At 41.2% G+C, this 23293-nt stretch overlaps 1 protein-coding gene across 3 annotated transcripts in view; it reads left to right on the top strand.

Moving 5' to 3' along the window:
* The window catches only part of LOC140064633 (signal transducer and activator of transcription 5B), a 105003-nt gene extending 83963 nt beyond the window's left edge, over positions 1-21040 (top strand). For all 3 annotated transcript variants that reach the window (XM_072111712.1, XM_072111713.1, XM_072111714.1), the window contains 16 exons: positions 1066-1155; positions 1317-1491; positions 4892-5022; positions 5326-5477; positions 6209-6364; positions 8036-8215; positions 8809-8896; positions 9904-10026; positions 10303-10395; positions 10567-10773; positions 12262-12356; positions 12805-12935; positions 13053-13217; positions 14585-14633; positions 14886-14984; positions 15296-21040. In XM_072111712.1, the coding sequence (XP_071967813.1) occupies positions 1066-1155; positions 1317-1491; positions 4892-5022; positions 5326-5477; positions 6209-6364; positions 8036-8215; positions 8809-8896; positions 9904-10026; positions 10303-10395; positions 10567-10773; positions 12262-12356; positions 12805-12935; positions 13053-13217; positions 14585-14633; positions 14886-14984; positions 15296-15425 (2064 nt within the window). In that variant the 3' untranslated portion in view covers positions 15426-21040. The remainder of the gene's footprint in view (positions 1-1065; positions 1156-1316; positions 1492-4891; positions 5023-5325; positions 5478-6208; positions 6365-8035; positions 8216-8808; positions 8897-9903; positions 10027-10302; positions 10396-10566; positions 10774-12261; positions 12357-12804; positions 12936-13052; positions 13218-14584; positions 14634-14885; positions 14985-15295) is intronic.
* The last annotated feature ends 2253 nt before the right edge of the window (positions 21041-23293 follow it).

Genomic DNA, 23293 nt, shown 5'->3' with positions numbered 1-23293 from the left:
GATAATATATTTGAGACAGGTTCACATATCATAGCAATTTTTTTTTCATTACATGTGAGACTTTAAAGGGGTTGTCCAAGAGATATAAAACATTGAGCAATGTGGCCGAGAAAAAGGGGGGCTGCTTAGAAACAACAAACATAAAAATAACCCTCCATGTTCGCTCTCAGTGTCCTGTATCTCTCGGACAACCCCTTTAACCTTATAAGATAGTTTAAGTAAATAATTTTTTTTGGTTTGTAGAATTAGTAGACAAATGATTTAAGATTTAGCGATTTATTTTAATGAGCATTCAAATTGAATGAAACTTTACCTAAATGTATTAAAAATATGTAGAGCATAAATCCTATGCCCTTCCACTGGTTCAGCTACAGATGCATTATGGCAGCTCCTTCTCCTTTCTGCCCATTTCAAATGTTTATAACTTTTAGGCTGCATTCACATGGACGTTTTCCCCCACGGCCTCAGCCCAGGTGAGCAAACATCAGCGCACTGGAGAGGAGGAGGGGCGAGCTCTGTTCACCCCTCCCCTCTCCATAGAGCATGCTCTATCTTTTCCCCGTGTACGGAATAGTACGCTACCACCGGATCACTATGGGTACATATATCCGGCTGCAAATTTGTGGCCGAATATACGTCCCACATCGGTTGGATAAATGGTGCCTTAACTTGTGGTACCTAGAAATAGAATTATGTACAAATTTTAGGGAGTCCCTACTAATATCCTGTTTCTAGGTGCCACAGAGCAGGAGATATCCACTTCTAAAGTTAGTCGGCAAAGGAGAGCTTTAACAGTGGACACCTCAGTTTCTGTGGCACCTAAAACCACATTCCTGATGTGATGAGATATTCTCCTCTTTAAAGTGACACCAGAACTGTGGTAATAGGTGCTATGGATCAGTAGCTATAACCGTATGAAGTGTGCCACTATTGTGACGTTTGTATAGGTACTATCTGCACAGGGTATGTGCATTTAGGATGCATATAATCATATGGGTGAAGGGATTAATCAGAAAAAGTTACTTTTTATTTAAGGTTGTAATTTAATGTTCGCTCCCCACATAGAACACTTATGAACGATGCCCAATGGAGTTGGTTCGATGCATTCGACATATTTTATACCACGAGCAGAGACTAGTCCGTGAAGCCTCCAACGTAAGTCTACATGTTATCCAAGATCCAAATGAGGAGTATTTATTTGTGCATTTTTTTTTATAATTGTTAATAAGATAGTGTCCTATCTCATAGCAGTCACAATTATCCTGCACTTTTACTTGCCATATTCACTTACTTATGTGCTTCGCTGTCTCCTCCAGTCCAGTTCACCAGTCGGGGGAATTGTGGACACCATGTCTCAGAAGCACCTCCAGATTAACCAGACCTTTGAAGAGCTCAGGCTTATTACTCAGGACACAGAGAATGGACTCAAGAAGTTACAGCAGACACAAGAGTATTTCATTATCCAGTATCAGGAAAGTCTGAGAATTCAGGGTGAGTGGTGTCCTCCTACTTATTCCTGGTTATGTATATATGTGTAAGGAAATTGCCTAAATACCAATTCCCAGGTGTAATGTTACTAACATTACTGCTCCTTCGAATAGTGGAAGAATTATTCATATCATCCACAACTTGTCTTATAACTGGTTGGCTGGCTGTGTACTTTACAGCATGCCAGAAATGAGATGCAAACTAGACTGGTGGAGAAAGTACAAAAAGGAGGCAGCCGCTAATAGTTATTGTCTAAGGTTCAGGTCACATCTTCATTTTCAAAATCTATTTGGTGTATGCACTGGGAAAACGCTCTGCTGAATATAGCCATAGTCCCCATTTGCCATATTAGGTTCCATTGGTGTGCAGGGGGGGTGGGTTTGTTTTTGGTTTTTTTTCATTAGATTTTTATTTTTTTCAGTCCACTTTATATACCTTCCGACTACTTCCAATGTTTCATAGGGCACAGTCTTTGTCTTTGGATTGCACGTAAAGATGATTTATGTTATTGCTGTATGTCTCGCTTGCTTTCCCAGCCCAACCCCTCCTACTTTCCTCCTACTAAAAACACTTGTAGGTAGTCAGAGCAAAACGGACTGGATTAGTGAGGTTAGCAAGCGAGGCCTGGAGCGTTTGGCCTTTGTCACCCCCTAATGTGCTACGAATGCAATTAACCGTGGCATTTGAGGGGTTATATTTGTACGGCAGGAGCTATGACTGATGCTGGAAACAGCAGGTATCAAATTGCTGCCAGTTATAGCTTGTGGGACATCAAACATCACTGTTTCTTCATGGAAAATACTCAAAGGACATCTATCACCAGGCTGAAGGATTGTAAACCAAGCACACTGACATGCTGGTGTGTGCCTCCTCTGACAGGATCTGCGCTTCTTTAAACTTCCTATGCCCTTGTTTTTATAATAAAAAAATGCTTTACAAAATATGCAAATAATCCCGAAGGGGCTCCAGGCTCCATTGACACGAAAGGAGCCTAGAGCCCCTCGGGTTCATTTGCATAATTTAAAAAACCTTGTTTTGTAAAAAACAGGGCATAAGAAGCTAAAAGAAGAGCAGGTCCTGTCAGAGGAGGCACGCACCAGTATATCAGTGTGCTTGGTTTACAGTCCTTCAGCCTAGTGATAAATGTCCTTTAATTTAAACACCTGTAACACATGCACCCCCTGTAGGTCGTTTTATGTAATAATTAGTGAGCAGGGCGGCAGGGGATGTGCAATTATTGGAACTGAAAATACAAAACAAATTAGATTTGTTTTTAATGGGCTAATTGCTTGTTCCCCTTGCCTATTAATTACCTGAGATAGGATATTGTGGTGCTAAGGGATGGCGGGGTCAGACTGTCATATTGGGTAGTGATACAGTAGTATATAGCAATATACATGTCACCAGGAATTCAAAACAATTCTAAGCTATTCTTAAAAACAGCAATTACAGAAATACAATTTATTTATTTATGACATGAATTCTTAGCTTCTCCGTGAGAATGTTACCGCTCTACATGACCCCTCATCCTCACTTTTATAACGAGGTGTAAATAATGGCGTCAATACTGTGAGTTTTTCTAAGACACTAGAAATTCAGCGAGGAATAACAATGACTTGCGACTGCCAGAAACGCTCATTATCAGCGGTAAATAAAGCTGCGCTCGCTCCTGCCCTCCTGAATCACAGCAGATCAGGGTCACGCTGCAGACTAACCTCGGAAACAAGCCGCTATGTTCCCACGTATCATATTGTACACAGATGCATCTGCTATATAAGGCAACATGACACATCTGTAGCTCCGTACACAGTCATCTGCAGGCTTGCACTTCTTACATATTAGGGCATATGATGTTCTAGCCAAGGGGCTTCCATATGTGCAACACATGGCAATTTTTTTTGTTTCTCCCTCTCTAAAACACAACCTCTTGGACCGAGCGACAATTCAGCGGCACTTTTAGTTCTTTCTCCATCCAGCGCAATTTGTTACGTTTTAACATTGATTATTTGCATTTTTATAATTACTATCATTTTGACAACAATTACCCACCGGTTTGCGCTAAATAAAGGTGCTTATTATGGGAGGCTAATTACATAGCCGCGCTGCCGGCGGACGCTTGATGGATTTACAATCACTGTAACCTTGCCAGGAATAATTAAACTCCATCTGAGATTGCTTCTGTCGTAACCTGTGTAAACAGCGCAACGTCGGACTGGAACGTGTGGAGAGCTCTCTGTGGTGGGATAGTCCGGGCCAGCATGGCCGCCTCTGCATGTATAATCATAGGCATGCTGAGGGGAAACCAGCAAGACACAAAAGTGTAACGTCTGCTCTTATATTGAATTGGTGAAATCTTTATCATTCTGGGAATGCACTTTGTGGTGTCATTGAGAACAATCCACAGCAATCTGGTCACAACATATGACAGAAGGTTTCTGCAGCAGCTTCAAGCCACAATCTCTCTGCAAATGGGTTATTTCCACACCAGGCAATCCTGGCCCGATCTACTCCACATCCCCGTCCACCACTTATCAGGAGGGTGGTGTTGTCCTGCACCTCAGGACTTCCCATAGAGGTCTTTGGGGTTGTGAAATAGGTTGAATTGCCACCACGGACTCATTTTAATGGGAGACTTAGGATAAAAATTCCAATAATCCATGGGGGTCGTCTCAGTGTTGTGGCCCCAACAATTTGACACTATCATGTATTTAAGGGACACCCCCTTTAATGACTTTTCTTTATGCAGAGCGTCCCAATCTTAATGGAAATCAAAAGCAAACCTGATAAACCAGGGATATTTACTTATAGATCTTTATTTATTCATAGATGTGTTGTCTAAAACCACAAATACTTCTAAAATCCTTTAAGAGCTGTTACACTGTGCAAAAGCACTCCCCCCTTACATTGTGTGCCAAAGCTTCCTCTACTGCCTTGAGATTACATCAGGCAATGCAAGGGGAAAGTGCTCAGGGAACAGAGGGGGAGACAGTGTAACACCCTGGAAGCTACAGCACTGAGGGGCTCTGGCTACACCCCCAGAGCTCACCAAGCACATTAGCAATAAATTTTAAAAGTTGTGTTTAGATGGAAGAAGGACGTGGATAGCAAACATAAGAACACAGTCCTGGTGCCTGGATCTATGAGTTAAGTGTCCCTGGTTTATCATGATAGATTTTGATCTTAGATTTCCTCTAATGCAATTGGCTAAAGCCCAAACCTTAAAGAATGAGCCCTAAACTCTATTTGGGTTTGGAAAGTAAAGCAAATCACCCTCAACATAAAAGAACGATTGAAATAGTGGAGTCGTTTGCTTATCAAGATGATTAACTAAATTTATTTGTGTTCCACCTCCCTTGGTATATACTCTATATTTACTAAGTTTTTTTTCTATTACTTTTTGCAGCTCAGTTCTCCCAGCTGTCCCAGTTGAGCCCTCAAGAACGGATGCCCCGCGAGGCCACGCTGCAGCAGCGGCAGGCGTCCCTGGAGGCCTGGCTGCAGAGAGAGGCCCAGACTCTGCAGCAGTACAGACTGGTAATGCTCTATACATGAAGAAGATTCTGCCGAAAGTATAGTCCTTCAAAACTTACTATGAGTTTCAAGAGCTTTTAGTAAAATAAGAAGGTGTTGGAAGCTGTTCTACCTCTACTGTAGTGTAATGTAGCGTAGTTTGTGCGCGGTTTGTGTCGCTGTTTGTAGTCTGAATCCTTTTTGCACTTGCAGCTTGTTATTATATTTTATAACATATATTATATTATTTTTATTGTGCTTTTTATGAAATTTTTGCAACACCAAATGTTATGTCATTATCCTCTTTATTTTAACATTTACGTTTAGGATTTGTCAGAGAAGCACCAGAAGACCCTACAGCTTTTGCGCAAGCAGCAAACCATCATCCTGGATGATGAGCTGATTCAGTGGAAGAGGCGGCAGCAGCTCGCAGGGAACGGTGGCCCTCCAGAAGGCGGCTTAGACCTCTTACAGACATGGTACGTTCAGTTTTGCCCTTGCTTGTGCACTCATTCTATAAATGTATTAAAGTTCTTTGTACGTAAGATTAGAAAGTTAAGGCTAAAGTTTATCATGAGTTGCACAGATGTCCATCCAAAAATGTATTTCTTGGTACAGGCAGTTTTACTCCTTTAAAATATCCAGGTGCGTCTAAAAACGAATAGACTTTTCCCTGTACATGGGAGCAATGAGAGCAGCACTCTGCAAAACTGCGGGTGCGGAGATGGTTGTGGTCTTAGAGTCAGACCTTGTGTCTGTCAGTAATATATGCTGTTAACCTTGGATAAACCAAGTTAGCGCCTATCCACAGGGGCCAACTTGCTCATCAGTGGGGTCTTTGTGATGGACCGCCACGGATTGTAAGAACATCAATTGTACCCCAGATGAACAGAGCTGCCAGTTGCGCATGTGTCGGCGCTCTATTCATCTGACATCGGACATAGCTGAGTGCGCATGGCTATCTCAGTCATTACCATAGAGATAAGTGGAGCAGCTGGCACATACGCAATTGGCACAATGGGCCGTTGGGGTACAACAGACCTCCATTCTCGTGATACGTGGGGGTCCCATCACTGAGACCTCCCCACTGATCAGCAAGTTATTGAATAGGGGCTAACTTGTCACTGGACAAACACTTTAATCAGTAGTTTTTCTCTTTATTATGCCGTTCAATTATACGTACTGACACATGAAACCCATCTTTTAATAGGTGTGAAAAGCTTGCGGAAATAATCTGGCAGAACCGACAGCAGATCAGACGGGCTGAGCACCTGTGCCAACAGCTGCCTATTCCTGGGCCTGTGGAGGAGCTACTCGCTGAGCTAAATGCCACCATCACAGATATCATCTCTGCATTAGTAACAAGGTAACGTGTCGCCCGTGGAGTACCCCTAAGGTGCATCTTCATCTGTAACCTAGACTAATGCACACGGCATTGTCAGTAACACATGTTGTTCTAGTGTAAGGATAAAATGTACATACATCTAGCTATTTGCAAGGGAAAATTGTATATTTTGATTCTAGAGCTTACTCTGTGAACGTTTTATAGATGTTGGTTTGAACTCTGGTTCTTGCTCCTGTCACTGTGGAGTGAAAGGGCAGGAACACATAAACATCACTAGTGTAAAACTACCATAAATATATATGTAAATAGTTATTAACTGTTTAAACTCTTTAAAGGGAACCTGTCACCACAAAATCCCACAATAAACCCTGAACATTACCTTATAGCTCACTGTAATTGTGGTGTAATGGTGCCAGTGGGGCTCTTCTGAGTTACTGCTTTGGCACAAAAAGGACTTTTTTCCCCATCATTGTCTTCTGAGATCTAGTCGCGGAGGAAGGAGAGCTCTTGGATCCAGTCAAGCATCCCCGTATCCCCACAGCCTTTCTTAATTGTAAACCCACCCCTACCGCGGCCCTTGTCACAGCCCCCCAGCTCCATATCACTACAACTTGGTTTGAAAATTCCACGGATGCACGGGGCACCTGACATTCCGCTTGCAGCCAGTACTGTGCACAATACACAGATGCATGGTCCTCTGTTGTGCACTGTTGGGTCCACTGCGCATGCACGTATTTTCAAATCAAGTTGTAGTGACGTAGAGTTGTGACAAGGAGCGGGTTTACAATGAACAACGGGCGTGAGGAGCTGTGGGAGCTTGACTGGATCCAAGAGCTCTCCTGTCTCCATATTGGGATCTCAGAAGAAAATGATGAGGAATAAAAGTTTTTATTTAGAGAAGCCCCACTGGCACCATTACACCACAATTCTAGTCATCTATAAGGTACTGTTCAGGGTCTATTGTAGGATTTTGTGGTGTCAGGGTTCCTTTAAAGGGGTATTCCCACAAAGACAAGTTTCTAATTTACTATTATATATGTGAAATGCTGCATTTTTGTTATTGCCCGATTCACGGTTTCCCGATGTGTTACCTGAATATTTCCGATTTGCGCCGATTTCCCCTGAATTGACCCGGGATTTTGGCGCACGCAATCGGATTGTGGCGCTTCGGCGCTGGCATGCACGCGATGGAAATCGGGGGGCGTGGCCGAACGAAAACCCGAAGGATTCGGAAAAACCACCGCATTTAAAAAACAAAAAGTGTCGCGGAGCTTGCACTTGCCTTCACCAGGAATAGGTCGGTGTACTTGAGTGCATTTCAGCGGACTTCAGAACAGCAGTGCCACCTAGTGGACTACCTTAGTGAATCCCGGCCGGACCCGAATCCACCGCAAAAAATGCGCCACTGGATCGCGAATGGACCGGGTAAGTAAATCTGCCCCAATGTGTCTGCTTAGAGATCCCACGCCCTGGGATTTTGCACTCAGCAGCCTAGAGAGTGATAGGAGCTAAAAAATTGTAAATTGTAAAAATAGTTTTTTTTTGTTCACTTTGCATTATATTTACTGAATAGCTTAATTGTTTATGTTAATTGTTTATTAGCTGCTTCATTGCACAAATCTTAAGAAAGTAAGTTGTTTCATTCTGATTACATTGTTTCTATGCAGTTCACCTTTGTGCTTCTTTCTGCAGCACATTTATCATAGAAAAGCAGCCTCCCCAGGTATTGAAAACGCAGACAAAGTTTGCAGCAACAGTTCGGCTGCTGGTGGGTGGCAAACTGAATGTCCACATGAACCCGCCCCAAGTGAAAGCCACCATCATTAGTGAATTACAAGCTAAGGCTCTTCTGAAGAATGAAAACACACGCAAGTAAGTTCCTTAGGGGACTGATCTGTATATGGCTGTATGTGGGTAGACGGTGGACATTCATCAGCAGATCCTCCTGGCCTGACCTAATGAATACATCTTCGCCCCCTCCGCTGCTGCATTTTATCATTCCAACCTCAGTGCCTTCTGTTTCTGGTCCCAGCTGAGCCAGCAATGGACTGGAACCTGTGACCAGTGCAAGTGATCATATGGGAAAGAAGGGTGATAATACTGATGATAAGAACCAGAAGCAAAGGGATCTATGTTGATGGAATGGACTCGAAACTCGGAAGCATCCCAAGAGCTTTGTAGTTAGCCTTGAAAACCTCTTTAATAGTCTACAATGCAATAATGTAAAGTGACAGATATATTCACTTGTTAAATCGAGCCATTGCAAAACTATATCCATATCAACCGTATATACAGTGTTAAAATTAGGGGTTATACTTGGGTCGGCTTATACTCGAGTATATACTATATATCATAATGACTCACTTGGAACAGACATCTTGGTTAGCCTGTAACTTATTGTAACATTTGTTGTTTCTCTCTTATTGCCTAATAAAAAGTAATCTTATAAAAATCCTTTGTTTCAGTGAGAGTAGCGGAGAGATCTTGAACAATTGCTGTGTAATGGAGTATCACCAAGCCACTGGCACCCTAAGTGCCCACTTCAGAAACATGGTAGGTGAATATGGAATGAGTATGATGGGAGCCAAATAAAGTTTCCTTTGATAAAAGAGGAGATGCAGGATACAGGATCTTTAAAGGGGAATTTAGCAGAATTGGATATTTATCTTTTCTAAGATGGAAACACTAATCCAAGAGATATTGTGAACTCTGTTATCGATAGCAGCCTTGGCAATTTTAGAGGCTCCCAATGACTGGAATGGAGAGTGTATGGTCAGCCTGAGCACCTCTCCATTCGAGAAGCAAGTGCGCCAGAGGAAAGTAGATGCTGTTCTCAATATAAGATACTGACCTCTCCATGGCTAAGTTGGCATATCCTTTGTGTCCAGAGAATAGTTGGTCGATGCCAATATTCTGATGCTCCAGTTCCCTGATACTTACTTAGTCTACTTAGTTCCCAGACCTAGTCATATGTCTGTCACTCAGCTAAACCAGTCCCTACACTGTATTGACCAGATGTTAACACATTGAAGCAGTGCTGTCTACAGTTGGGAGTCAGTTCCTTCTGGAATAGATATATTGGTTTGGCTTTGATTCTGCATCGTGTCATTAGGCTTCCTGAAAGTCATGCTTGATGGTAAGGGGGCTGCCTTACAAGGTAGCTAAGAGGCAATGTTTTTCTTATTCCATCCTGGAAAATGTATTTTCATACCCCAGTGAAACAGAAGTTGCTGTAAGTCTCCACAATCCTGCAGAGGCAGACTTAAATGGCAAAGTCTCCATAGGGAGAGTCTTACTTCCTGGTTCTTTTTAACACACAGGAAATACCGGTTTAGCCAATTACTAGCCACAAAGCAGATTCGGTAAGCAGGAATCTCCAGGCTTGCCTATGGGTCAAGACAGGGCCAAAATGTAAAAAAAAAATTCAGGGATCTAATATGTTTTCACAATAGGCACGATGAAGCTTTGTAAAAATTTGTGTAACCGCTTTAAGCTAGAGGATTAGGAGAATAAGGAGAAACTTGTTTCTTTCTGGCTAATTCCACCTTCGTGTCTTGCAGTCCTTGAAGAGGATCAAACGCTCAGACCGGCGAGGAGCAGAGTCGGTCACTGAGGAGAAGTTTACCATATTGTTTGAGTCACAGTTCAGTGTCGGGGGGAATGAGTTGGTTTTCCAAGTGAAGGTAAGTACAAGGGGTTAGGTCAGGGGTAGGAGGTGCTAAAATCATCTCTTTTTGTAGAATGTATATAAATATAACTAAATTAAAAGTAAACACATTGAAAATACTCAAACTCAGTCAATGTAAAGGAAAACAAAATGTCTCCCTTTAATGGGGAAATCGTCCTAAAGCCAGGATTGTTGTTTCATTGTCGTCCCAAAACAATATACATCTTTCTCACTGTAGAATTGTCTTAGTGATTTTATAAATATAAATATCTTTTTTTTTTTTTTTCTACAGACGCTCTCTCTCCCGGTTGTGGTGATCGTCCATGGGAGTCAGGACAACAATGCTACAGCAACAGTCTTGTGGGACAATGCATTTGCTGAGCCAGTAAGTCACAATGTCTTCCCGTGACTTGTCCTGGTCCTGGATTCTCTTGCTCATCTATAGGCAAACCTCTGTATACTGTTTTGATGATATAATTCCCAGTATATACGCTTTATTCCTATGGTAGATATTCCATCTCTTGTTGATATTTGTATGATTTTTTTTTTCCTGCAGGGCCGGGTTCCATTTGTGGTTCCAGACAAAGTTCTTTGGCCGCAGCTCTGTGAGGCTCTGAACATGAAGTTTAAAGCAGAGGTTCAGAGTAACCGAGGGCTCGGTGACGAGAATCTTGTGTTCTTGGCACAGAAACTTTTCAACAACACCAGCAACCACAAGGATGACTACAACAACATGACCGTGTCCTGGGCACAGTTCAATAGGGTGAGAGGCTGAAGAGTTCAGTGAATATTATTTTACAAGTGCGAATACATCCTGTTCCCGGTTTAGGGGGTCATGCACTTTGAGCTGGTCATGGTCCAGTGGTAAGCCTTGGGCTGACACATGCAAGTAGAGAACATTGCTGAGCTCGAATGGACTAGTAATTCAAGGAGCGCACTCTGATTACTAGTCATGGAATATTAAGCAACAGGTTAATTCAGAAACTCATAGCAAGACTGCATATCTATTCACTTTGGGAAGACCTATGTAAAAGTAGAGATGGTAGTCTTTCCTTCAATTACAATGAAAAGTTGTGCCAGGTGCCAAGTTAGTCTGCTTTATCTGTTTATAGTTGGGGTATGGGTCACTAGTCTGCAGCGTATCTTGGTGTTGCTGCAGTTTCTTCTGCACTGATCCCAGGAGCAGGTTGGGGCATAGCTATAGAGACAGCTATAGAGACAGCAGGAGACCCTGGAGAAGGTAGAAGGGGTTTATTAGCGTCTTCTCTTTTCTACACTACATTGCATTGAACGAGCAGCTTTAGCCATGACGGTCACGTGACCATTGGGTGAGAAGGAGTTATGCAGAGTTAACTAACTTGTTACTTATTTGTTTTTTCTTACCTGGGGCCATGTTTAAGATACTGGACAACCCCTTTAAACATAAGTGGTACAAATTCTTAATTTTTTAAGAGTTATGGCTTGCTTGTAGATTGTATAATTCTGCTAGTAAATGTCACCTTGATCAGTTGTACTTTATTGCCAGCATTGGTGAATATACCCTAAGGAAAGCAACCAGTGTTCAGCAAGGAATAATGTATCCTATACAAGCTTGTAATGTAAAGCTTAAATTAAATTATTTTAAACTCCCACATCATCATAAGACAATCACCCTCATCCACAAAGCTCTGCATAATGCTACACCTCCCTATCTCTTTTCTGTCATCTCAATCTATCACAACCCATAGTCTTCAATCTGATAGTGATGCTAGATTAATCTCTACCGTAATTTGAACCTCTCGCACACATCTCCAGGAGTTCACCCGAGCTGCACCAATTCTCTGGAATGACCTTCCCACGGACTATAAGACTAATGCCCAACCCCCAAAGCTTTAAACATTCTCTTAAAATCCATCTCTTTAGGCCGGTCTATCACACTTACGAACTACATTAAATTTCAGCTCTCTCTTTACTAACCCATCCTGTGTCCTCCACCCATCTGTTATCCAGAAAACCCCACATGCCAAGTTCCAGGCTTCTCTGCAGTCACATTCACCTTGGACTTTGTATGTAAGATTAGGGCTGATGGCTGGTACAAGGAACAGCATTTTATTTATTACATTATTTTATACTGCTCCCTTATAAAGAATGGCTGGACCATTATACAAGCTCTTTACCCAATGCAGGATTATAACATCAACCACCCTTGTAGGTATATTATTATTACTATTATTATTAATTATTAAATATTCTGTCTCTTCTTTTCATGCAGGAGAATTTACCAGGCTGGAATTACACATTCTGGCAATGGTTTGATGGAGTGATGGAAGTGTTGAAAAAACACTTAAAACCTCATTGGAATGACGGGTAAGTGTGAATTAGCTGTAGTCTATAGAAGACATTCTGTTGCTGCTGTGCTGGTCATCATGACCGCTTTGAATTTCTCATATTAGTATCTATCCAAGGAAAGTTCTCACACATTCCAGAATAAAGGAAATAAGAAGAATTTATTGATGGTAGTATAGCAATCCAAAAGTTGTGTAATGTTTCGGGCCCCAATGGGTCCTTCATCAGACATGGATTGGGAGGGTGGGAGAGGGAAGAGGAGTAGCGGCATTGGCCAGTAAATAAGGCGACAAGTAGAAGTACAGCGGATCGCCATGTGTGTTGTAAGCGCTGAGCTCTGAACTTCTCCTCGTGGCACTTGTTCGCCTGAATATCTGTTGTCCTGGTTCGTTTTTTCCATTTATAGAAGTTAGTATATACTACTTACTTGTGGCACACTTTAACTTAACTGCTCATTTTTGTTATTTAGGGCCATTCTGGGCTTTGTAAACAAGCAGCAAGCTCATGATATGTTGGTGAATAAAAGGGATGGGACCTTCCTCCTGCGCTTCAGTGATTCTGAGATCGGGGGCATCACAATAGCGTGGAAGTTTGAGTTGCGTAAGTGTCAGCCTGTGGCTAAACAACAAGAAACAAGTCTTGTACTAGTATAACCTGATATTCGGACAATAATAAACCAGAAAAGAAAGCTCATATGTTTTGTATCTATGTGTTTAGCGGAGAGGGCCTTATGGAACCTGATGCCATTCACCAGCCGAGATTTTTCAGTACGTTCGCTGGCGGACCGACTTGGAGACCTGAACTATCTTATCTACGTGTTTCCCGACAGGCCAAAAGATGAAGTGTTCTCAAAGTATTACACCCCTGTGCTCTGCAATCCTTGTAAGATTTCATTACATATACAACAGTCTGTAGTCATTTATTTGCATCTAATTTAGCTACTACTCAGGTCTAGATGAATCGTCCTAACACAAACCTTTTACTCTGTAGTTGCGTGTCTTTGAAAATGACTATGAAAGTGATTGAATATTTCAATTATGATACAATTTCTATCCGTTATCCTGTGGGTTATGGAAAACCACTCATCATGTAGCATAGTTAACATATTATTTTTGTTATGGCCCAAACTTAAATCACTTTTCGATGTTTTACAATTTCGAAATATTTATGGTGAAAAAAATTAATTATTTTTTAATTGGTAAAGCTGGTTGAGGCTTTCTTCTTTTGCCGACAGCTTTTGGTTTTTAGAAAAAGTTAAGCCGAATGCAGCAATATTATAATGATATTAAATACTTTATTTATATAAAGTATGTGTTAAAAAACTTTTTAGACCCTTTTATTTTTTAACTTTGGAAAACAACGAGGGGGGCGGCATTTCAAAGCAAGCCCTTAGCTTACATATCAGGCTGTACAGCACTGTCTAGGGAACATCTCCCTGCTGCTACATACACAAATAGTGTACAGCAGGAAGAGGCTTTAAAGGGAACCTGTGAGTTACCCACACAAACTAAACATATCTCTGAAAACTGCTATAATACAACAGTACAAATATCCCTATACCATTCTTCTCCATTGCTTTCAGAATTCATTTTTGAAGTTGACTCACCATCTATATAAATGACACCCCTTGTGAGTCAGATCATCGTCTTTCTCAGCATATTCGTGTTCTTCCAGCTCAGCCACATCTCCAGTTTTCTGATAGAGACACTGGATGTGTGACTCTCCCAAAATAATCCCTGAGGGAGAGAGAATGAGTAGAAAGTAGAATGAGTAGAAAGTAGAAAGAGACGCTGACTTGCTGAAGAGAAATCAAGTCCTCCCCCCTCCCCTCCTCCCTCTTCAGCAAGTCACACAGCCAGCATCTCTCTCTTTCCTGAGGGAGGAATGAGGTAGCAGAGCCACTAGAGCACACCACTTGTCCATCAGGCAGCTGGAGGTGGCTAGTTTAACTGACAGGTTCCCTTGTCACAGTCAGAGAGATTTAAAACAGGTGTCTGAGTTTATACTGTTCCAGTTGCCCATGGAAACCAATCAGAGCTCAGCTTAAATTTAATAAACAGCTGTGGGGAAACGAAAGCTCATCTGTGATTGGTTGCCATGGACAACTAGAATACTTTCAAGCACTTCTGATAAGACTCCCCCAGTATACGGTATGAATGATAAGTTACATGACACAGTGTATAGGTTTCATATCTTGCAATCTCTGTAAACATTTTTAATTCCTTTTTTAAAATTCTTATTCCCTATAGCAAAAGCAGATGGATACGTGAAGCCGGCCATTAAGCAAGTGGTCCCAGAGTAAGTCTCTCCTCAGTCATTTTTTGTTTGTGTGCTATGCATTGATTCAGCAGATAACACAAGGTCACATTCACTTCTACGAGCTCCAAAACACGGCCATGGTTTCCACAGATCTGCGTGTGGTCCGGCTGAGCATGTTGATGTGCCTGTAGCCTAAAATATTAGCTGTTAATATCAGTGGACAAGCTGTATTTAGTCATGTAGAGGTGTACATACAGTATAGAGATAACTTATGTTTGTTTGCTTTGTAAGGTTTGTGACTACTGAAGTAATCCCACCAAGCAGCTACATGGACCAGGCACCATCCCCTGCAGTCTGTACTCAGTCACACTATAACTTGTACCAGCAGAAGTAAGTTATACATTGGGCCATATGTATGGTGATGTATATGCAATTAAATTTCCTTATTTGCCATGGGGTCCATAGTTCACAACAACTAAATGGATGTTCCCATCTTATACAATTCTCCGTTACCCAAGAGAATCAAGGGCAATGTTATTGATTCTGTTGCTGCCGTTTTTTAGCTGCACTTATTGGCACAGTTTGGTCCATGATTCACAGTCCGATGCACTTTTTTTGTTCCATAAAATTAGGGGATTACGCTGCAATTTCACACTGTGTGATGACTGATGAAACCCCTTATTTTTCTTTCCTCTCTGCAGTCCTGACTCTGTTTTGGATCCCGATGGCGACTTTGACCTAGATGACAGCATGGATGTGGCCAGGCATGTGGAGGAGCTTCTCCGGAGACCCATGGATAACAGCCAGTGGATCCCGCATGCCCAATCCTGATGTAGTCCTCAACCCACACTTCACTGCCTCCCAAAAATCAAAATGTGAATTGTTTTCACAATAATTAATTTTGGTATTTTGTGCATGGTGATAAGTAGGTTTTATTTTATGGTACTTTTTTGTCGAGATAAAAAGAGAAAAAAAACGTATCCTCACATTTTCAATTCTAACACCCATTTTTGTCCACGTATGGGCTTGTTCTTACTTCCTTGTGGCGTATGAGGAGGTGGTGCCCTGAGACCTTCTTTTGTCTAATCATAAATTTGTGCTTTAAACCCACAGCATGGGAGGGGGCGCGCTCAGGCTTCAGTTCCATCTTTGCTTCATTCATATCGCTGCATGTACGTGTTGTGATGAGCAGGAACTGAGCACACGGAGCCCCCTTATGCTGATAGAGCCTTTCATGGCGCCCATTTGGTGAGGATATCCCTATAGGAGTTCAGACAAAGGGTGGACAACCTTTATACAATTTTATATTGTTTCCAGATTTTTAACTTCGTGTCAATATAACCCTTATGCTGCTGGAGGGGATTGAGTGAGCAGCGGCAAGGCCATTGTGTATGGAGATTCAGATCAATCTAAATGTCAATCATGTTTACTTATACACAATATGTAGAGTGTTCTCCATGTCCAAGCCCCGGTGTGGGAAAGGTTAGAAGATAAGAGAGAGCTAATATAAATGAACCCTACTTAGGATTTTTAATCAGGGTTTTAAGTTTATTTAACATAAAAAAAAATATATATAAAAATTATATATATACTTCAAAATATAACTAATTGTACGAATTGTTATTATTTTATCTGTTTTTTTTCTCTCTAAACTTTCTGAAGCCGCCTCATTTATATTGTGGACGTTGTCAATGTATGAAACTCTCTCGCAGCTCATGTGATATGATAATACCCTTTTACAACCCAAAATATGGTTATAACAAGTCAAATTTCCCCATGACTTCCAATATAGTCCTGGGCAGCACTTTCATCCATCTTTGACAATCTTAGGTTTTTTTAAGCATTTTCTTTTGTTTTTAGAAAATATTGTTGTACAGTAGAACTATTTTCACCATTCCCGAATATATGAATAGGAACCCTTCCCTAGGTCATGCTCCATTTTGCTTACAAAGGACCAGTCACTACTGATTCCCTGAGAAATCATAGCCTTAATGGATCACTAAACATTTTAACCTACTTTTGTATCAGTCTGTTGTAAAGCGGAACATAATATGTTGTTCTCTGTTAGCAGCCAGCCGCTCAGGAGGTGACTGACACTGAGTCCAGTACAATTTCTTTGCTCATGATGACTACTTTACAGAACATATAAGGATAGTACAAGTCTATTTTTGCAATGCAAACTCAGGTTAAAGTTTTATAGGGACTCCAGGTTACTTCAGGTAAATATTAAGGTTTAGGCGTATTATAGTCCTAGCCCTGAAGGGGGAAGGTCCATATTTGCAAGAAATTTTGATAGCATTCAGATCCTCTTTCGTATTATCCACTACTCTTTCTTACCAAATGTTTTTTTGGGAAGAAAGATGGATGGTAGCATGACTACAGGATCAGAGTACACAGACATTGTAGTCTGTTGCTATGGAGACACAAAGAAGCTGTACACATAATATTATTGGATTTTCCATTGAGACTTTTTTTTTCAGAATTGCCTAATTTTTGTTGTTTTTTATTAATTGGAACAATAAAACAGTTGATTATGAGTGGGAAACATAGCTTTTAGTCATTAAGGCGTTTTCCACACGAAAACTTTTAATGACCAATCCATTGCATGGTCATTAATGGGGAGGAGGCAGCCCAGACAATGTGCTGCTTTACTCTATGGTCGGACCGGGAATATAGACCTCTGTCCATATTGTAATGAATGAGAGCTATCCCTGATGTGCATTCTTAGGACTTGGAAAATAAGGATGGGACTGTCTGCTATAAGCCTGTCACATCACCAATAATATTTTGGATAGGTTATTAATAGTTTTAAGTCAGTAAACTCCATAAACATCCACTAAGTCAGGAAAAAGGAACTCAAATTCTCATTCATTGGTCCTGTTCTCGTGATCAATGGGGGTCCCAGCTATCAGATCCTGAGCAATCCGAAGAATTGAGATTCACTTCTCACAGGGTGCATGCTCCACCCATTAGGGGGAATGGGACCCTCATTCTCCAGATTGCTGGGGGTCCTGTGCTTCAAAAAGATTGGGGTCCCAGCAGAGGGATCCTGAGCAATCTGGAGAATGTAGATTCTCTTCTCACGGTGCATGCTCTTCTCATTAGGGGAATGGGACCCTCATTCTCCAGATTGCTTCAGAAAGATTGGGGTCCCGAGCAATCCGGAGAATTCTTTGCAAAGAATGCATGCTCATCCTGCTGCTTCACCTATTAATAGGAATGGGACCCTACTGGGAATCCTGGTCTTGTCCAAGCAGTCAGACCCTCACCATTGATGATAGCCTGTTAACTTGGTACAACCCCTTTAAAGGGAACTGGTCACCTTGAAAATAGATCATAGGCTATAGATCAAAATAAGACAAGCAGATTTATATTCCTCTCTATAATGTATGTAAAGAGGTTCCATAATACTTGTAACTATCTCATTATGTCAGTTGGAGTCCTGTGGGCGGTTCTACTGGATGATTGACAGCCCTCTTTGTATAAACACGCCTGTAGAGATTGCTGTCCATCTGTGATTAAGTCCTATGCTCTCCTCCTCCTGGTGTCACAAGAATCTAAAGACTTGTGCCTTGTCCTTATTTTGCATATTCAAAATGATTTTTCATTGCTGTAAAAAAATTTCAAATTTCCTTATCTGGCTAGACACGAGGTCAGGCAATGAATATGAGGCATATTCCCACATACACCACAAACACAACTGTGACTCTGAAGCCAGTTTGCACATTGTTAGTAAAGTGTGAGAAAGCCATGCAGACAAATGTATATTTTTAATATTTAGAGAAAAACCTCTTCTGATAAATCCATAGCTAGTTATATAGTGTTTGATAAAAATAGAAGATCCTGGTAACACCATGTCATACCTTGTGTATACCTTCTTCTTGTTCCAAAGATAATCATACATACTCTTTTGGATAGACATATATGTAATGTCATGGGGATGGACGGGGTGGGGTGGGGGGTTATAGCAAGCTAAATAGTTCATAGAGTTTGGCGCGGCTGTTTGGCCATCAGAGGGAACGTCCCTCCTGCATTATATTTTTATAATGCGGCCTGTATACACGGACTGTAAGTCGTGTGAATAAGGGCTAAGAATTTGATGAAAGTGCTTGTAAGTTGTCTCCAACAAGTGGTCCCCTGGGTCGTGCTCCCAACATCTCTGCTAAACATCTGGTTTTGCTTAAGGGACAATTGGTTCTTTCTCATAGAGTCAAAACCTCCTCTATAGTGGTGGATTATAATACAGGCTGTTTGGGCGGCAGCCCGGGGGCCTTTAGTCACCCAAACCACTCACCAAATTTTAACGTTAAAAGGACTTTCACCCATGAAATCCTCTTACATCTGTTCCTGCTCTCAATACACATGTACGCAAGCTGTTTCAGGACTTTAGAAGGCCCTTCAAAGGTATTGAAACAGCAGATTGGAAGCAGACAGAAGGGAAGAAGCCTCCATTCCCCAAAAAGCTGATTAGTAATACTATATGTAGGACTTGTAGTGGCTATAATATTCATCTTAATCTGCCCCTCGATAATGTGGTAATTTGACAGGGTTATCTTTTTGAGACAACCCCCTTATTACAACTAAATAAGATAAAGTACCCGCTATAGAACCAAACTAAACAAGTCAATAGGCTTCTCTTAGACCACTGAACTTAGGGGCATGAAGGAAACTGCAAACAATCTGCTTTAAATTTGTCATCTCTGACCAGGTTGGAAGGACCTATGTGAACAGGCTCTTAATTAAAGATGAATTTGTATAGAGGACCTCTTTCCCCAGGGCACAGACATTGGTTCGTCCCTTACAAGCCTGAAAAGGAACCGAGGCCTTCATGTAATTTGCATGGATAGTAAGGAATAGAATTGGTGTGTTATTCCCTTAGCTATCACTTTTTACAAAATTTGTTTTTCTTGTGTAGAATTTTTGAAGTCCCTGGATTGTGGCCATGTAGAGCACCGTGGCCTGAAGCCATGTTTTATTTAGCCAGGAATTGCCACACTCGCCTATGTCCGTGCCTTTCTTTTATAAGATTATTGTGCACTTCTGAGATTAGATTGAGCCTCTCCTTTTCTTGTCACATTCTTTATGTCAAATACCACTTTCTTTTTTCCCATAGTTGACATCGTATTCCTTCACGTAGTCAGGTTACAGCCAATCACAGCGGATAATATACATCCGGATCATAACCTCCCACTTGTCTCATATACCATGCTTTTTTATTGTTTTTAATAATGCTACTGTGTATATGTATATAATATTTGGTTATAGGTTCAGCAATGACAGCAAAGTTTTGAAATCATTATTAGGACTCCAATCTGATGTATGTGTTTTCCTTTTGTTCCTGAGGGGATTTTTTTTATTTCATTTTTACTTTTTTCCTAGAATTCAATAAAAAAAAGTGAAAAATAAGGTTAATATTGTTTATCAATATTGAAATATACAAAAAATGACAAAACCTGGTAGTTCAGGCTATATCCTGACTGTGAGTGAGGAGCGTTCCCCGTTTCCAGTCGGCCAGGGCGTAGCATGTGTGAAAGGGGTCTTAGTCAGTAGTCGCGGTGGTAACATGAACCGTAGAAACTGGAGCCCCATGACGCAGGATCAGGAAGCTATACCAAGGGAAGTATTTATTTGTTTAAACCCCCATTTCTGTAGCCTTAAGGCTCAGGCCTACATGGAAACTCTGGTTTAGAGACTCCATACGGCACAACTAAAGTTGCCCTGTCGTCCTTGCCCAAAACAGCTACTTTACCTGATATAGAGGTATCAGAAATGGGTTTTTTCTCATTCAGGCCAAAATTTTCAGTCAGAGTGGAGGGTCACCTCAAAGAGTTAGGCCTAAAACGTTGTTTTTGAATGTGTGCTAGCCATAGTTTCAATCCCAAGTATTTCTATGGGCAGTGCCCTGTGTATGAGCCGACTGCTGTCAGACCTGACACAAGGGCCACAAACGATGCGTTCAATTAGTCATATGGATTTCGGTGATTTCTTTTGCATTGTCTCTGTACTAGAAATGCTGGGTGGTCGGTTTTATTTGGCGATCACTGCTGCTTGTGGGATCTCCTTAGATTCATTAGCTATTACAGAATTGCATCCTCACGGTTCTATGGTTTTAGTCATAAAATAGATCTCGACAGATGAGAAGATGAACTGCAGCACTCAGGACACACGTATAAATATGTACATATCTATCTTTTTAAATCCCGCTCTCCATAGATACGACACAAGATGTTATTTTCAATGTTGGATTTTTATGTAAGGTTACCAGGGAGAGAAATGACTATATTTACACAGAAACCATATGACAAAGCCGATCTCAGCGAAACTAGTTAGTTATACGGCCCGCCACTTGTGCCCTTCGAGTGGTGAGGTGTGCCTTAAAAAAAAAAAAAAAAGCAGAAAGACGCCTACTCCCTAATATGTGACATACGTTTCTAACCATTTCTTAGCACAGTCATTTTTTGTGTAAAATGGCTACTGTAGCGCTCAGATATTCATAATGGAAGGAGGAGGTATTTCCATTTTAACAACACGAGGTGTATAAGAAATACCAGGGCTTCATTCAGATTAATATCTGTAAGCTACTCGTTAGCTATAGGTTGGTCAAAAGTCAGTACAGTATATTTGTTTTTTAGTTTTGATTTTTTTTTATTATTAAATAGGCATTTAAGATGAGGCGCCTGGTGTCAACGCTGCCTCCTATTTGCACCCTGGAATAAAATAGGGAATATTTCTTGGGTTTTCTTTCTTTCCTTGTTTTTTTTTTTCCTTGAATGTTTTGAAAGATATCTGCTTCCTAAAATCTCTGTTATGTTTGCCTGATCCTTGCTGTTAAGTATATTTCCCTGTTCTATAGTTACTCTTTTATTCAGCAGATAACATTGTGTGTTTTTGTGCATCTGTGACTTTTATTTTGGGAATAAAATGTATTTTCCATTATAAAATAAAAAAAAAAAAATTGGTTACCTATTTGTTATTTAATGGGGAGCTCTGTTTTTTTTCTTTCTTTCAGATTTAAAACCTGTAATCTTCGAACTATAAAGGCTGTCTTATAGCCTAAAAACTGGTGTGTGTGTGTGTATATATTACATACAGAAAGGAAATCCTACACCTCATAAATATGTAGAATTCAATAGAGCTAATACATTAGGTTCTTCCTTTAGTTCATACCTAACTATTGAAAGGTTCCTACCGAGTAAACTAATGCCCACCTTATTTTTTTTATTTTTTTTTTTTTAATTAGCGTTAAATAACTTTATGTTCTTACCTGGCAACTTGCCAGAAAGAGTGGCGAGGTAGAGGGGCTTTTCCTCCAATTCAAACTGCCCCTCCCATCCGTGCTCCTAGCGCCTCCTTCCCTGCTCTGACATCATCCAGGTCTCCTGCTGAATTCTCGCGCTTGTGCTCAAAACTTCCAGTATTTGACATGTGCGGTATGGATTTAGGATGTGAACCAACTCAACCGCTAACTGCGCATGTCAAATGCCAAAAGCTTTGTGCGCAAGAATTCAGCAGGAGACCTGGGTGATGTCAGATCAGGGAAGGATGATTACCTACTACTGATCCGTGTAAAAAACTGAAGTGTGAAAGAGCCCTTGAAAGGACGGTTCAGTAAGACATCTGTGAAATATCACTCTAGCCAGGAAGAGGAAACCAATCCGTGTGAATCCGCCCTAAGGCTCATGCACGCTAGAGAGGAGCAGGGATGAGCACTGCTCATCCCTCCCCTCTCCAGAGGAAATCGTGCATGCTCTATCTTTTTGATGCTGAATGATAAATCCGATGTAGTACGGTATAAGACTGTCTCCATGTAGGTCATCCTCATAGAGGAATTTCAGTACATAAATATAGAGACAAATGACATATTTTCGGCTTTTACCTGGCAACCATGTCAGCTTCTTCTGGCAATGACTTGTCTGGCAACTCCATAACATAAGCTCAATACTGTTCTACTCACAGTATCCAAATTACTAACATGGGCCTCTCGGTAACTGATATAGTTAAGTACCTCCACAGAGGCCAATAGGGACTCCACGGTCGCAAATATAGTTACAGTGACCCCAACAGTAGCCTAGACCAAGTGCCAGTCCCCTTATCGCATCTTCTCCATCTTCCAGGCCACACAAGAGCTGGAAGGTGGGATCAGTCCGGGGCCCCTCCTGGTCAGAACCCTTCCCGGTAGGTGAGATTGGGGTGGATAGTGGGAGTGATTATTACGTCCCTGTACCCATCTATTCAATACTGTAGGAGAACTGGGATGTGGTGTGAAGAGGTGAACAGAAGGAGCAGATCCAACTTCTTTAGGTGGAGTATCTCTAACACTACAAAATGGTAGTGGGTTTGATTTAATCGTTGAACTTGGAACAACCCCTTAAAGGCTAAAACACATGAACACACTTGGCCCATGAATAACGCACGGTGGCTGCATTTCACAGCCTGAACACTATCCCATCATAGTAATATATAATCCAAAGATTACAGCATAGCTTCAGGACCATTGTCCCGTACTGTACTCATGGTATGATACCTGGGCACCCATCCCTGGAACAGTGTTCAGTTCATGAAATGTGAATGTAATTTATGAACTGAGCATGTTTGTGTGATTTAACCCTAAGGGAATTATTGTCTGGTTTAACTCATTAAAGATCAGACTCACAAAGCCCTTAATATAAAATTTTATCTTATATTACCTGGCATCAGAA

Source organism: Engystomops pustulosus, chromosome 6 (assembly GCF_040894005.1).
Source record: "Engystomops pustulosus chromosome 6, aEngPut4.maternal, whole genome shotgun sequence".
Lineage (NCBI taxonomy): Eukaryota > Metazoa > Chordata > Amphibia > Anura > Leptodactylidae > Engystomops > Engystomops pustulosus.
Note: the sequence above shows the minus strand (reverse complement) of the source record. Positions and strands in the feature narration are given on the sequence as shown.